The 15,396-nt window shown below is 52.1% G+C and overlaps 6 protein-coding genes across 6 annotated transcripts; 5 read left to right on the top strand and 1 right to left on the bottom strand.

Annotated features, from left to right (window-relative positions):
- Window positions 1-128: 128 nt before the first annotated feature.
- RHO25_011095 (uncharacterized protein) lies at window positions 129-1,604 on the bottom strand (the record flags this gene model as incomplete). The annotated part of the gene is made up of 1 exon (XM_023602032.2): window positions 129-1,604. One exon carries the CDS (start codon window positions 1,602-1,604, stop codon window positions 129-131), a length of 1,476 nt encoding a protein of 491 aa, XP_023451433.1.
- Window positions 1,605-2,001: 397 nt separating this feature from the next.
- Window positions 2,002-5,013, top strand: RHO25_011094 (uncharacterized protein; the record flags this gene model as incomplete). Its single annotated transcript, XM_023602033.2, has 1 exon — window positions 2,002-5,013. The coding sequence occupies one exon, from the start codon at window positions 2,002-2,004 to the stop codon at window positions 5,011-5,013; it is 3,012 nt and encodes a 1,003-aa protein (XP_023451428.1).
- A 784-nt stretch (window positions 5,014-5,797) lies between these two features.
- RHO25_011093 (uncharacterized protein) lies at window positions 5,798-7,090 on the top strand (the record flags this gene model as incomplete). The annotated part of the gene is made up of 1 exon (XM_023602034.1): window positions 5,798-7,090. One exon carries the CDS (start codon window positions 5,798-5,800, stop codon window positions 7,088-7,090), a length of 1,293 nt encoding a protein of 430 aa, XP_023451426.1.
- A 986-nt stretch (window positions 7,091-8,076) lies between these two features.
- RHO25_011092 (uncharacterized protein) lies at window positions 8,077-9,396 on the top strand (the record flags this gene model as incomplete). Its single annotated transcript, XM_023602035.1, has 2 exons — window positions 8,077-8,374; window positions 8,537-9,396. The coding sequence occupies 2 exons, from the start codon at window positions 8,077-8,079 to the stop codon at window positions 9,394-9,396; spliced, it is 1,158 nt and encodes a 385-aa protein (XP_023451356.1).
- Window positions 9,397-10,207: 811 nt separating this feature from the next.
- RHO25_011091 (uncharacterized protein) lies at window positions 10,208-11,335 on the top strand (the record flags this gene model as incomplete). Its single annotated transcript, XM_023602036.1, has 1 exon — window positions 10,208-11,335. One exon carries the CDS (start codon window positions 10,208-10,210, stop codon window positions 11,333-11,335), a length of 1,128 nt encoding a protein of 375 aa, XP_023450746.1.
- A 585-nt stretch (window positions 11,336-11,920) lies between these two features.
- RHO25_011090 (uncharacterized protein) lies at window positions 11,921-13,186 on the top strand (the record flags this gene model as incomplete). Its single annotated transcript, XM_023602037.2, has 1 exon — window positions 11,921-13,186. The coding sequence occupies one exon, from the start codon at window positions 11,921-11,923 to the stop codon at window positions 13,184-13,186; it is 1,266 nt and encodes a 421-aa protein (XP_023451354.2).
- Window positions 13,187-15,396: the final 2,210 nt, after the last annotated feature.

Here is a 15,396-nt window from a genome sequence, read left to right as displayed (position 1 = left end):
AAGACTTACAAACCATGAAATCGAGATGGCATTGCCGACAATTGTCGCGGATGCTGCAAGCGTACAGTCATCTCCTCCTGACAATCGAGTTTCATTCTTGTCAACATCCTGTTCGACCTGATCGTCATCTATGAACGCTTCTCCTCAGCAACAGCCTTCGGCCGCGAAACTACCTCTCCCTCAGCTGGAAGCTGCGGCTTTCCGCCGCCCTTCTTCTGGTCAGCGACTCCCTTCGCTTTGAGCGAAGTTGAATCCTTGGGCAGTTCCTTTACATATGGCAAGAATTCTGGCTGGCCCGGAATGTATTTGCGTAGGACCTCCGGCACTTCGATGCCGTCTTCGCGCTGATAGTTCTCCAGCACGCAGCACAGTGCTCGCTCTGTGGCGCAAAGAGTGGAGTTGAGAGCGTGAACGTATGACTTTTGGAAGCTGGCGTCGGTCTGCTTCTTCTGTCCGAATCGCACTTCGAGCTCGCGGGTTTGGTAGTCTGTGCAGTTGGAGCAGGAGACGAGTTCCTTGTACTCACCCTGGAAGGGGAACCAGGCTTCGAGGTCGAACTTCTTGGAAGCAGCGTTATTCAGCGCGCCGGAGACAATTGCGACGACTTGGTATGGAATTTTCAGGGACTTGTAGAACTCTTCTGAAGTGTTGATCATTTCGTCAAAGTGCTCCCATGACTTCTCAGGGCTGCAGAAGATGAATTGCTCGATCTTTTCGAACTGGTGGACACGGAAAATGCCCCACGCGTCTTTGCCGTGCGAGCCAGCTTCTTTGCGGAAACATGTTGAGTAGCCGGCGTACTTGATGGGAAGGTCCGTTGGGTTCAGCCATTCGCCCTCGTGTAGAGCAGAAATAGGCTGCTCAGAGGTTGCGATCAGATACTTGTCCGTGGCCGGGTCGTTCTCCTTTTCTGTCACCTTGTATAGCTCCTCATCGAATTGCTCGAGTTGTGCAGTCTTGGCCATGGCTTCACGCAGCATGAAAAATGGTGGCTGATTGGGCTTGTAGCCTTTGTTGAAGAGGAACTCCAGGCCGTAATTGATGAGGGCCAGATTGAGGAACAGACCGTAGCCAGTCAAACAGTAGCCGCGATGTCCAACAATCTTCACACCGCGTTCTGGATCATAGCCGTCTATCCGCGTGAGAACCTCGTGGTGCGACATGCAGTCCTTCTTTGCGACTTCGACTCCTTCGGGTGCCCACGTGCGGATGACGGCGTTGTTGTCTTCGTTGTCAGAAATCGGCACGCTGTCGTGCACATAGTTTCCAATGCTCTTGGCCTTCTTGAGAAGTTCCTTCTGCTTGTCTGCTGCCTGCTTTTCGAGTTCTGCCTTTTCTTTGGCTAGTTCCTCCTTCTGCTTCACCAAAGCCTTGAACTCTTCTGGATCGCCTTTTGCTTTCTTGTTTGCGCCCATGGCTTTTTGCACAGCGTTGATCTTCGCGCCCATTTCTGTCCCTGCAGCATATTGTGTCTTTCTGTGATCTTCGAACAGCGCAATGACTTCGTCAACCACTTCTTCTGGAGCATGCCGTCTTCGCTGTGACTCTTTGATCTTTTCGGGATTTCCGCCGCGGTCCTTGATGAAATCGTTGATGTCCAACATGATGGCGCCTGTCTTGGTATAGTCTCTGTGAGTGTGTCGGAGTTCGATCAGAAGAGGGCGTCGAGAGTATGAGCCAGCGGTTTTGTGTGACTCGGCGTGACTGTCTCCAATGCTGGCGGGACAAATGTGGTGGGGCAGGCGACGGAGCTGACTGCGGCCACATCTGATTCGCCGTGCCTGTTTCTTTGTTGCTCACTCCACGACGCGCTCCATCACGCGATCACGCGTCGCCACTTCCCTTGCGTCCTTCATCCTCCTCTCACTTGGGCCTTCCTCAGATTCACTTGGGCGGACCTTTGGCTCTACCGGAGCTCCACCTTCATTATGATCGCGCAGTACTCTCCGGTGACCATAGCGTATCATTCCTCCGGCATAAACAACCAGCATCTTATCGAGCATGCCATTTCCATTCAAAGAGGCGTGCGTATTATTGGAGCGACTGGAGAATGTTGAGCTGCACGAGAAGTTGCTCTCTTCCGAGAAGCCAGAGCGATACAGGGAACTCGTGAGTCGCTGGTTCGCGTCCCATCGCCGACAGATCAACGATCTCAACATCGAGGGCTCTTGCGGTCTTCTCTCCACACTATTACCGCACTGGCGAACAGATCGAGTATACGGGCTCCAGGCAGATCGCCTTTGCAGGACTTTGGGCCGCGCACTTGGTTTCTCGATTGCACGTAAAAAGCTTCTCGCGGCCTACAACGAACCGGGAGCTGGCGATCTTGCAAAATGCTTTGAAAGAGTGCACGCAGAAGGAGGGCCGCCTGCTATCCCTGCTCTGACTGTCGACGATGTTGATTGCATGCTGCAGTCACTGGCTGGGCATTCCGTCTTCTCCGATCCGACAGTACCCAGACTGCCACCTGGATCCTCGGAGACTCGAGACAAACTCCTCAGCAATGTCTTCAATCGGGCAAGTCCAATAGAAGGCAAGTGGCTGATTCGACTCATCCTCAAGGACTTTCGACCACTTCAGTGCGACGACAACATTTTTCTGAAAGCCTTTCATTTCCTGCTGCGAGATCTGCTTCGCTTCCAGTGCGACTTTGAAGCGGCTCTGACACTGCTTAAGACAGCCTTGCACAAGTATCCGGACACGCCAGATCGAAGATCGGAAGCTCTTCATCGCAAGAGTATCGCTGATGCTCAAATACTCAAACCTGTCGTCGGGACAAAGATTAGTAGGCCACATTTCCACAAGGGTCGAAGCATTGACTCTTGCATGCGAATGATGGGATCGAAACCATGGGTACTGGAACGCAAGTACGATGGTGAGTATTGCGAGATTCATATCGACCTGCGAAGGTCCACAAACCCTTTGCACTGCATCAAGATCTTCTCCAAGAGTGGCAAGGATTCAACGCGAGATCGACGTGGTGTACACGACACGTTGGTACAGTCTCTACGTCTAGGGAAGCCTGACTGCAGGTTCAAGAAGCATGCCATTCTCCTCGCCGAGCTTGTTGTGTTCTCTGACCCGAAAGATCGCATTCTGCCATTCGAGGAGATCCGGAAGCATGTACTGCGATCAGGTGTGTCCATTGGCGCTGATCAAGACTCGCTGCCAAAGGCACATGAGCATCTCGCCATTGTATTCTTCGATTTGCTGCTGCTCGACGAAGAAATCATCATGAACAAACCGATCGATGAGCGGCGAATATGGCTACGGGAGACGTACAAGAAGATTCATGGGCGAGCTATGGGTGCTGACTGGACGAAGATCGACTTTGCGCAGCCAGAGAGAGCTAAAGAGCTGCTGCTGCAGCACTTCTCGATGGCCAATGCGAAGAGATCCGAGGGTGTCGTATTAAAGCCTTGTTATGTGCCGTATTTCTCCATCGAAGCGAATCCTGCGAGTTATAGCCACAGCTACATTAAGCTGAAGAAGGACTATATCGCGGGCGCTGGAGATGAAGAAGACTTCGCAGTGATTGGTGCGAGCTACAACGCACAACAAGCTGCCACAGCTGGCGGCAAGGCCTTCATCAAGTGGACCACCTTTCATCTCGGCTGCCTGTTGAATAAGGAAGAGGTTCGCATGTATGGGGCGCGGCCCAAATTCACGCACGTTGGCTCTATTGAGCAGGAGAGATGCATTCCGCAAGCAGTACTGGAGACTGCTAATGTCCTAGGAAATCTCAGAGCAATCATACCTGGCTCCGCCAATCAAGCAGCAGACATTGAAATCGATGGTCCCCGCGCGATCAAAATGTCGGTGCTGTTCAACCGACCCCTCGTATTCGAGGTACTTGGATCGGGATATGAGAAGCCGTCGAGTTGTAACTATCTCATGCTCCGTCATCCTCGCGTCAAGAAGCTGCACGAAGATCGCGACTGGATGGATTGTGTGACCTTCCAGGAACTTCAGCAGAAGGGCAAAGCGTCCCGAGCTGCGCCCTCAGATTCTGAATCGCAAGAGATGCAGAGGTGGATGAACAAGCTGGAGCGCAGCTGCAAGAAGAAGATCGAGAAGGAGAGTCTGTCGGGGTCGTCCAGATCGACAGTCTCTCCGACTTCGAGGACGATTGGCAAGCCAGAGACTTCATTGCTGGACACACCAACTATGAGGACGAGCTTTCCCAACACTAGCACCAGTTCGGCAATCATATCATCGTCAGCCAGGCGCCGTTCTGAGGTACAACATGCTTCAAGCAGAAAGAGATCGCTGACAGAGGTCTCAACGCTGAGTAGCCCGATCAAGCGAGTCTGTCTGGAGAAGCCCAAGCCGAGCTTGCAGCCAAGGTCGAATCGAGTGCCTTCGTCGCCTTTGAGCGAGATTACTAACATAGCAAATGGTACTGCGCAGCCACAGCGTCCGAGCAAACCGCAGCAGATCTCCTCTCGGCCTGTCGTACCTGCCAGTGCGATCATGAACACTGTTGCCCCTGTCACTCATCTGCCTGAGCGAGACGCTCAGCACTCACAGGCAGATCGTGATCGCTCACAATCACGGTGCGCACGAAGCAGCAGGTGCCCATTCCGAGATGCTGTGGTCTTCCTCACGCCATGCATCGAAGCGACTCCGTATATCGTGGACAACTTGCTTGGTTCGCACCACGCTACAACTACACCAGCACTGGCGCACTGGGACCGCAATTCGTTCTCGCACGCGGCCCTGTCGCAGATTGTCTCAGAGAGTCAGTCACATCAAGATATGCGCAAGATTGTTCTTGTGGAGAGTAGGCGGACACGGGCTACGAGAGAGATGCTTCGACAGATCCGAGGATTGAATGAGGGGAAGTTTCGAGAACGCATCGAAGTGTACGATTGGAGGGTTCTGGAACTCTGTGAGGGACATGATCGAGGGGAGGAGAAGTTGAAACTGCATTTTCTTGGAGCTACATTGTTTGATGATACCCGGGAGCGTACTTTGTTTGTTGGAGAGCGGGAGTGGGTTGGTACGGCATAGCATTAGCATGAGATCTGACTATTTATGGATTGCATATTGGACACCACAAGGCATGAAGGTTTGCGGCATCGAAGGGAGCGACGGCGCACCCTTAAGACACATGGCTGCTCTAAACAGCTCGCATTCCTGCTTGGCAAGCATTGGAACAAAGGTGTCTCGATCAAGCTGACTTCTTATCTAGACTGCAAGCAAACGCGGATGGGAGAACATCCAAGACGCGGAAACAGAAGTCGTGGAGAGCCTGCACTTTTACAATACACTTCACCCGAGCCACCACCCATTGGGATCAAGTATACGCACATTCGAATGGCTATAAAGGCACGATTCCCGACTGCGGAACGTAGCATGATGCAAGACCTTGCCACCATAAATTATCACATGCACGTCAGTGCTTGCCGCAGTGAATTTAGCAGCCATTCACCGCTGCAAGTGGAGCATCTTTGCCGAATCCCAATGCCACTTTTAGTATTTCAGTCCCTCGACCTGCAGATCGATCAGAGATTTCACATCAGGTCACCATCATTTTGTGCTTCGAGTTCAAGCTGCGCAACCCGAACGGACGCACTGCAATACACAACCCTTATCGCACCCGACCGGCCGACATACAGCTGAACATTTCGCCGACACTCGCATCGAGTCCATTCCAACCATCGACTCCGAAGCCTGAACATCCCCCAAACAGTTGACATCCGACCAGACGAACACAAAGACCAGGATGGCGTCAGAGACACCTGTGATCTTGGATACAACGGGTCGTGCTACTGCGCACGTTCTATCCTGCACCATGGCCCCACCAAAGCGCCCGATCTTCGAGCCCACTGAGCCAGTTCGTCCCCTGAAGGATGAAGTGGTGGAGGTGATCCGGCCGTGGCGCTTCAGTGAGGACAAGCCGCCGTATACTACGAGCGAACTGATTGTCATGATGCTCGTGATGCAGGACCTGAGACCGCAGACTATGCAGAGTATCCACTACAACATTCTCCGGAGTTTTGGATACTTCGCTGACGAGGCTCTATTGATGTTCGTGGGCGAGGTACAAGAGGAAAGAAGCAAGTACCACCGCATGGCACATGGCACGAGCGCCCTGGAAAGCGACTATGATGGTCCATTCGAACACAGCATTCATGGCCTCTACGAAACCGTAAAGGAGTTTGACATTCCGTTGACGTGCAATCGGCTTCTCGACAACGGAAGAACGTTGACAGACTTCGAAGCCGAGTTTACCATCTCTGCTGAGGCTGCACGGGTTTGTCTGCGCGACATACTCGAGCCGGAGCGAGACGGCACTTTTGACTTCATGGCGCTACCTCCAGAAATTCGGGAGAAGATCTACAAGATGCTCTTGGTCTACCCGAAACCTGGTCTTATAATAGACAGTCAAGTGCTCTACGACTGGGACAGTCAACTTGGTGTACAGTCTCGAGATGATGCTGAGGCAGAGCTTCCCCCAGCTGGCGGTTCTCAGATACTTCCGAGTATCAATTTCCAGGTGCAGGGGCTGGCTGAGACGCTCGACATCCTCAAAGTCTCGAAGCAGATCCGTCATGAGGCGCAACCGGTGTTTTTTGGACTCAATACTTTCCAATTCGGTTCTCTCAAGCACCTAGGCGATACGCTTCGTACGATGAGGACTGAGGCTATCAAGGAAATCGGGGACCTCCGTGTCGTTCTGGAAAAATACAAGTTCCCTAACGGTCTGCATGCGCTGGAAGGACTTGACAGGCTTCTCCCTGAGCTTTCGCCGAAGAAGCTTGTGCTGATCGCGCCGCGCGATACATGGTTCTGGTCCGCATGCTGTGGAGACGGTGGCGAGAACAGATCCGCGACGGCACAGGAGATGATGACTCTAGACAGCGTGGAGGGACTGAGTGGGGTTCTTACGATGGCCAAGAAAGCAAAGCATCTGGAGATATTGGGTGATGGGATTATGGGAGACTGGGTGCGCATGAAGCTTGCAGAGCCAGAGGAGGCGCAGGAAGGGGATGAAAAGGCGCAGCAAGAATTTGCAGATCAGGACGAAGGCATCGATACTGATACTGATGGTTATGGCGGAGCAGCTGGTCCGTCGACAGTCTAAGGCAGTGGCCTCGCCAGTACAGCGAATCTCTGCACGTGCTCTGCGATCACACGACCTCACGGCCGAAGTAGGATGCAGGACAGAGTGCAGCGGCAGTCTATGCCCGAAGCAGTCAACAGAAAGTACTGTGCCTTGGGGCTCTGCTGGATGAGGGAACAGGTTCGCGAACAGCCCAACCTCGAACTCATAAACCGAAAATGGCATAGGGAGTGTTCAATCAAGACGTGGTAAGAAAAATGCTGCAGTGGAAGGTAAAAGGGAAGCGTTTCGAGCAGGAGCGGCTGAGTAGAGATAGTGTCGGGAGTACTGCTCCAGCATCGCACAGAAGAGTGATGAGGCAAGGGCTGGAAGGTCCCTGAACTGAACAGAATTGCATCGTAAGCTTCCATAAAGCAGCCGCTCTTGTCTGTGGGACACGAGCAAGAAATACCAGAACGTCCTCGACACATATGAGCTTTCCGTAATCACGTCAATGGTACTTGCTACTTTCTCGTATGCTGTTTCCGTCTACAACTACCCTTGGATCACATTGATGTCATGAGCCGAGTTACCTGCATCGGGGAGACTTGACTATTAGAGGCAGTTGGACTGTTCAAACTCTTGCTCAGCTTTACTTTGGAGAATACTGCTCAACCACTAGAATGTATGGCATACCTGGTATGTTGTTTTATTTTGTTCATGGACTTTGAGGACTTTCGTGGCTATTGAAGTTCACGGATGAAGTTCGAGTGAGGGACGTTTTGCACTCACTCTCTTGATCCCTGCTAACGCATGGGCCGCTTTCTGCTATGTTTGCTGCTGCGAGTTCACTAATGAATCTGGGTCACCTTTGGTGACTCTCGCAAATTCTGGCCAACGCCGCAACACTACTTGATGCCATCACCGATCAGGTGGCACCCATCTGCAAACGCGACCTCCGACTTTCAAGCGCCCGAGCAGTGCTGCGTTCCATTCCCGTGCGCTCCTCAAGACCATCGAACGACAAAATGATGCCTCTGTTGCTGCGCAACTGGAAGGCAGCGCTATTGCGCCTCGGCACCCCCCAGCCCCTTCCGACGGCTCTGTTCAGTCGGCCTACTCCCCAACCGCGATCGCTGAAAGACGAGATACTGGAACTGATCCAGCCCTGGCGGTACAGCAACGAGAAGCCGCCTTTCACTACTGGAGAATTGATTGTGATGATGCTGGTGATAAGCGGGATCGCGATGCGACTCGAGGATATTGAAATCCACATTCTCTCGACATTCGACTACTACAACCATCAGGCTGTGCGAACACAGGCTCGTAGGCGCTTGTTAGATACGGCTTACGAATACGACGGCGAAGACTATGAGACAGAGGCCCTACCAGACTTCTATGCTGCTGTGACAGACTTCTAACATCCGGCGTGCGTTCATAAATTCAGAACGTACTTTCAATTTGCCATCGACACTCCTCATGCAAAAGTTAGCGTCACCACTGGTGCTGCACGCCTCTACTTCCGCAACAGACTCGAGCCTGCTAGGAAAGGTGTCTTCTGTTTCATGCAGCTACCAGCAGAGTTGCGGGAAAAGATCTATAAGATGCTTTTGGTCTATCCCAAGTCAGGATTGGCACTGGCCAGGTTCGAGCAAGAGAACATGGACCTTGAAGAGCATCGACTGGGTGTCCCTTCTTTCGAAGATATGGAATATCCAAATTACGGAACAAAGCACGATCGTGTCGCAGTCAACGGTATTACCGTAGGAAGTCCTACCAATATCCTCACTATCCTGCGTGTCTCGAGACAGATACGCTCCGAGGCATTGCCGATCTTCTATGGCCAAAACTCGTTCCACTTTGATTCGCTCCCGTTGCTTATCAGGGCACTTCGGGTGATGACAGAAGAGACTGCCCAACACATCCAGGATCTTCGCATTGTTGTGAGCGATTGCGGTCTTGATCAGCCGGAAACTGAATTGCGAGAACTCAGCAAGTCTACTCTCAAGCTCTCCCCAAAGAAGCTTATGCTTATAGTGCATTACTACGACTTCTGGAAGTACTGCGGCGGCGAAGGATATGCAAGCGACTGGAAGACCTCTCCGGCTCCAGCGGAAATGCACAAGCTCGATGGTAGAAATGGCCTTGGTGGGCTCGTGACTCTTGCAAAGAGCGTCGACCACCTACGGATCGTTGGCGACGGCTTCTTGAGAGCCTGGCTTGAAGAGAAGACCGTGAAGTCAGAGATGCTGCAGATTGATGAGGCTGGAGGTAGTGCAGCTACTGTGGGCACGGTGGATAGCGCCCACCGGCAGCTAGCAAAGGCCGCCGTTACCGAGAATGCATGATGGAAAGCAGTCCAGGGTTCGTTCAAGAACTGACCTACGAACGTGCAAAGGTAAGCCGCCTCGGGTGGCGGTCAGCTGAAGAGATGACTGCACGGAAGGATGTCCGGAGAAGGCATATACGTCGGAGGTTGAGGCTGGATTTTGACATGGCAAAAGCGATGCTTCTTGTTTCACTGCCTGCTGCGTAGGCGATAGTGGTCCAGTGCACAGTGCTTGGTTCCATCTGTTTCTTGCGTTGATTGCTAATGCAGCGATTGAGCTCGCTACGAGAAGTTCCGCTATACCTCTGGACGAGCTTCGAAATGTGGCTCCAATATCGATTCCCCACTTCAAAGTAGTCGTCGCAATGTAGCCCGTCGTGAGCAGGGTCTAAGAAATTGAGCACTGATTGTACTCGTAAACATAAGAAGAGGTTGGTCTTGTGCTGCGACCTCAAGGGCTTGATAATCGCCCTGGTGATCAGGTGGTTATTCACTCCCTGATGCAACGCATATTCACTCGCGCAAAAGCCACTCGTTCGCTTAAGCTGCCGGAAACGTGCTTTAGAACCGCCGCATTTCACCTTTTCCACCGAGCTTGTCCTTCACAAACATCTCGATTCCAACGTGACACAACTTCGAGGTTTGAACACTTTCCTGTCGAGCTAAACCGCATCGCAAATTGCACTGTCGCGTGCCATCTAAGCCGCGAGCACCTTCGCGATACCACTCCGAGTCTTCATCAGCCCACTGGCTCGTTTACCATCTTTCGCAGCGGCGTCGCTTCCAAGACTCCACCACTGCTACAGCAAAGCCCTCCTTCTACCAAAACGATGGAAGACGGCAGGCACAACCTGCTTGCTGGGGCGGCGGCGATCGAGTCTGGAAGACCTTTCCCAGCGGCTTCACTGTACAAAATCACACCTCAGCCCCGCATTTTGAGAGAGGAGCTGTTGGAGTTGATCGAGCCATGGCGAGAAAGCTCTGAGCAGCCACCATTTAGCATGGGAGAATTGGTGGTCATCGCGCTTGTTCTGCTCAATGAGCACTCTGTAACACTTCAGCGGATCCAACACAAGATCTATAGGACCTTCGGCTACTACAACGACCAAGCTCTGTTAGAGTACATGACTGGATCGGCTGCTCGACGAGGCGTGCCCGCTGCCGCAAGTGGTCGTTCGGCTCTCATCCTACCTAGTGGCACCGATCGTGAGCGTCTCAAGGCGTCTCTCTATAAAGCAACAAAGCATTTTGATCTTCCTGTCCGTCGCTCAGGGGCTGGGCAACAGAAGTCATTAGGAGTCGTACAGAACGCTGCGCGAGCTTACTTGCGGCATTGGCTCGAACCTACGAGGAAGGGTACTTTCGACTTCATGGGCCTCCCTCCAGAGCTCCGTGAGAAGATCTACAAGATGCTGATGGTGTATCCAAAGTCGGGTTTGAGTTACACGGATGATCTAGAAGCCACGGTCTCTTCTTCTGGGTACTACGGCCTCTCAGTTGAGAAACACTCTGCGACATTTGCGATCTTGAGCGTGTGCAAAGCGACTCATCATGAGGCATTGCCAGTATTCTACAACAATAACGTGATGGAATTCGAATCTCTCGACGGGCTGATCTCGGCACTTGAGCGCATGTCCACTGAGATCATCAAGGAAATTCGGACTTTGCACATCTTTGCGCGCACCTGCGACATCATTCGACATGGGGCGCTCGACTCAGATGGAGCGCTCGAGTTGTTACGAGCTTTATCGCCCAACAAGCTCATTCTCTCAGGATCACCCAATTTCTTCATTGAGCTCATGCTCGGATTCACAGACCTCAACGTGAAGTCAGGGGGGTCAACGGCAATACAGGAAATTATTGGGCTCATGAAGCGTGCGAGGACCATTCAGGTTAGAGCCAACAGTCAAGTCGAGGAATGGCTGGATGGGAAGCTGGACGAACTTGAGAAAGCGTAAGGGTGAGAACTGTGATAATACAGTGGATGGGCTAGCGATCTGGTTTCATCGATGAAGCGGCATCGTCGTTGTACTATGGACAGAGTCGTCGTAGGCACGAGAACTCGTATTAATGAATCCATGCATTGATTGCGAATGCTGTACTGTAGCCTGCTGTAGACGATTTGACTGCCGACTTTGAGTACATGATCACAAACTCAACTTTTTACTTCAAAATATACAAATGAATGCAGTGCACAGTAATGGGAATTCAAATTGGCAAGGTACAACAGCACTCATGGGGGTATGAAGCGGGAAGCTCTATATTGCAAGGTTTGCGACTCTTTCATTGACTGATGTGTCAGGTGCTGATTCACTCCTTGGCACGATGCTCATTCACCTGCTTGGCGAATGTCTCTTCACTCGAGCTACATCAACAGCACCAACTCTACTTCAACCAGGAAGTTGATGCCAAAGTACAACATCACTGGTCATCCCAGAAACGTGCACAACCTTGACCAACCCAACTCGGCTGCTCATCCGTGCACCGGTCCCACCAACATAATCGTCAGAAATCGCTCGTCCAACAACCCTTCGCGCAAACCGATGTCCGTCATGAGCGGCAGCCCATCGAACGGCGCCGAGTCGGGCGGCGGCGCAATGCCCGCATCTCGCATCAGCCCTGTTCCCATCAAGCTGAAGTTTCAACCTACTGCTAAGCTTCGCCCCTTGAAGGAAGAAGTCCTGGAGCTCATTGAACCATGGCGGGATGATGCTGATAATCCACCACCTTTCACGGCTGGCGAACTGATCGTAATCACCCTGGTGCTCAACGATCTGCCGGCCCTTCGACGAAAGGAAATACATGCTGAGATCCTTGCGGCTTTCCAGTTGTACGGCGTTGCAGCCATGGTGGAATATTCAATCATACTCGACGCTCAACTCAACAGCCCAACTGGACCAATTGGTGTTCGTCTCGAGGATGTCGTTGATGGCTTCCAAAACGCTATGAAGGACTTTGAGCTTCCTCTGACTTCCGTTGTGGGCACTGGGGAAGAGGCGGGCATGGACTTGTATACCATAACGTCCAGTGCTGCGCGTGTCTACTTGCGCGATCGACTGAGCCCTCCGAGGCAAGGAACTTTCAACTTCATGGGACTGCCGACGGAGATTCGTGAGAAGATATTGAAAATGCTTCTGGTCTTCCCCAAGCCTGCACTCACGGTCGGCAATCGAGATACGAGTGGATCGAGAACGGAATCGCTCAAGCTTGGTCTACTGTCGCGCGAGGACAAGGTAGAACCCGCATACGGAACAATGCTCACTGTCCAACACCATCAGATTGCGGTGGAGCCTCTCAAGAAGACTCTCGCCCTTCTAGGAGTTTCGCATCAGATGCGTGACGAGGCATTGCCTGTATTCTACCGCCAAAACAACTTCCGATTCGGCTCACTCGATCATCTCCGCAAAGCGATCAAGAATATGACTTTCGAGACCATCGAGCAAATTCAGGACATTCGGATCGTCATGAGTGACCACTGCAGCAGTCGTCGTTCGCTGCCAGGATACCGACAGCTGTCGCCGAAGAATCTCATCTTGCTAGTGCCGCTCTACACCTCCTTCGGGTACTTCTGCTCCGGATCAGACGAATGGGATTCTACAACTCCTTCTGAAACTCAGTTGGAGAAGCTCAATTCACTCGCAGAATTGTGGGACATTGTTGCTGTAGCAAAACGTGCCAAGCATCTCTCAATTCAGGGGGCAGGCTTCCTTGGAGGTTGGCTGCGAGAGAAGATCGACAGCAACGACGAAATGCCAAAATTACCGAAGACGACAACAGGAATCATTGAGCGGGTCTGCAGACGATCATAGTGCTGCTGTGCTCCATAGGGTGTGGAAGGCGGTTCGGCTTCGCGTTGGGTAGGGGAAGAATTGGTCTGCTGCTGTGCGTTGCAGGCACAATCAGTAAATGAGAAGCCGGTATTGGGATTGAAGACTCTGCATAAAACACAGTCTTTGATTCTGCCATCACGAGGGGCAAAACGAAGACGCCGCGACTCGACAGTAGTGTGCTCTAGAAGTTGATGGTGGTTTGTTTGTTCCGAAAGAGCAAACTTTGGCTAGGTCCTAGCTCCTAGCACAAAGTAGCGATTAGTAACACTTTATCCAATCGAGATTTCGACGACAAGCTTGCACGTATCTGTTCCGTGTAATCGGCGCCTTTAGTTCCTTCATTCATTGACATAGAAACAAAGAGGTTGTTGCACTCCTTCCAGCGCATACAGCACCGAGGCTGTCTCCTTCTCCGTGCTTACGGAATCAGCTACTTCCATGTGCAGTCGCGTACTGCGGTAGGTACCTTCTGCGTAACTACCTTCTGCGTAACTTCCTTGAATAACCGCATGTGACTTCGAATTGCCTTTTCCTTCCGCAATGATGCACGACAACATGGCAACACACACCACCTTGATGCTTGGGAAAGATTCTGGGACAAGAAGCTGCCGGGTCTTGGCAAGATGTTGGACTCTATCGTCCCTCGCAAGCTGGTCTTTAGCTTGCCAAAGAGGAAGGACTTTGAAAGGCTTTGTCAAAGGGCTGTTTCTGGCACGGATGACACTTCCGTGATTCTTGGTAAGTTGGACGAGGTGGATGGGCTCGGACGTTTTGTTGCTCTGGCTCAACGTGCGGAGTCGGTCGAGTGGCAGGGTGACGGAATATTCAAGACTTGGGTGGTTGGTAAGCTGGAAGGAGCGGAGGAAGTAGTCGTGGGTGATAAAACCGCGCCAGAACCTTCTCAGCACACTGCAACCGGGCATCGAGTCGCACCGCTCTGGTCGCGGTGCTTTGCGCAAGCAGTGGCAGCCGTTAATCAGTTCCGCTTTTGGTTGATCAAGTGTCTGATCAAGAAGTTGGTGAAACTCGATCGATCGCGATAAGTGTCCGCGAGGCAATATGACCCAACGCTGGTGTTCTGAATTTGAGATCGACGTTTCTCTGTGTCGATCCAGGTCCAAAACATTACGGCAACCTCCAGTGGAAACATCAACAGAGGCGGCCAGGCTTGCATGTCCTCCTCAGGAACCACGGTCGAGCAGCAGCGACAATGTCCAAGTTCTCTGAGGCGTTACAAGGGATACATCCTCGCCGCTGCACATCCGTGTCTCCAGATGGACATCGTACGGAAGAGATCGCGAGTCGGCAGGAACTCCTGGGAACGCAAACAGAGCTGCACCTTGCTTCCAGCGCAAGGAAGATTTTGGCAGCACACTTGCATAGTTTCTTTTTCCTCTCAGTTCAGTACCCTTCCCCTCAAAGAGGCTCGGGTGTATGTAAGACTTCAATAGTGGCGTGTAAAGGGCATATTTAGACACGCCCAAGTGTGCTCTGTTTTTCATTGGCTATATGAATCAACAGCTCAGAACGAGCGAGTGTAACCTAGACAGGGCTGCGCACGTGCTATCTATCAAACGAGTCAACGAACATTTGTCGTAGCCCTTGTCGACGCTAAACCTTGTCAAACCTTACCGTATTGAAGGGCTCGTCATTGCCTATCAGCGAATTAGTTGAATGAGCGACGGGGTAAGAGCCCGGTAGATGGACACTCGGGTACGACGCATGTTCGTGAAGGTCAGGCCAAGATAATTATGCGGCATCTTCTTTGAACCTTCGTCGGCAATAGCTTGATGCCCAGTAAATGGTGCTGACGCTGCAGCTCAGCTAGACAGCCACTGCTGGCTTTACAGGTCATCAATGCGTTAGTGTTTCTGTGTCGGCTTCCCGTCTTCATGCAATGAATGTACGGGAAGCAGTGGCAAAGTATCTCGTCCCTACATGCGGCTTCGGCAGTCCGGTCCCAAGTAAGAAGTTGCAAATTTCTTTGGAGCTCAGGTCACGAAAGTATAGCTAGAAGGTTGTGGAAGTACAATCAGGCACCGTGCGCTCGAGCGTGATCTCGATCCGATCATTCAGCTGAAAGCCTTGGGAGTCTCACAGCGTTCGTCTAACAAGAACGCGCTGAAGAAAAATCGTGGACCTATCGCAGGGGGGAAGGAGCGGCTTCTTGAGGAGTTCGACGGGTCGTC

The sequence above is a fragment of the Cercospora beticola genome, chromosome 7 (genome assembly GCF_033473495.1).
Source record: "Cercospora beticola chromosome 7, complete sequence".
Taxonomy (NCBI): Eukaryota; Fungi; Ascomycota; class Dothideomycetes; order Mycosphaerellales; family Mycosphaerellaceae; genus Cercospora; species Cercospora beticola.
Note: the sequence above shows the minus strand (reverse complement) of the source record. Positions and strands in the feature narration are given on the sequence as shown.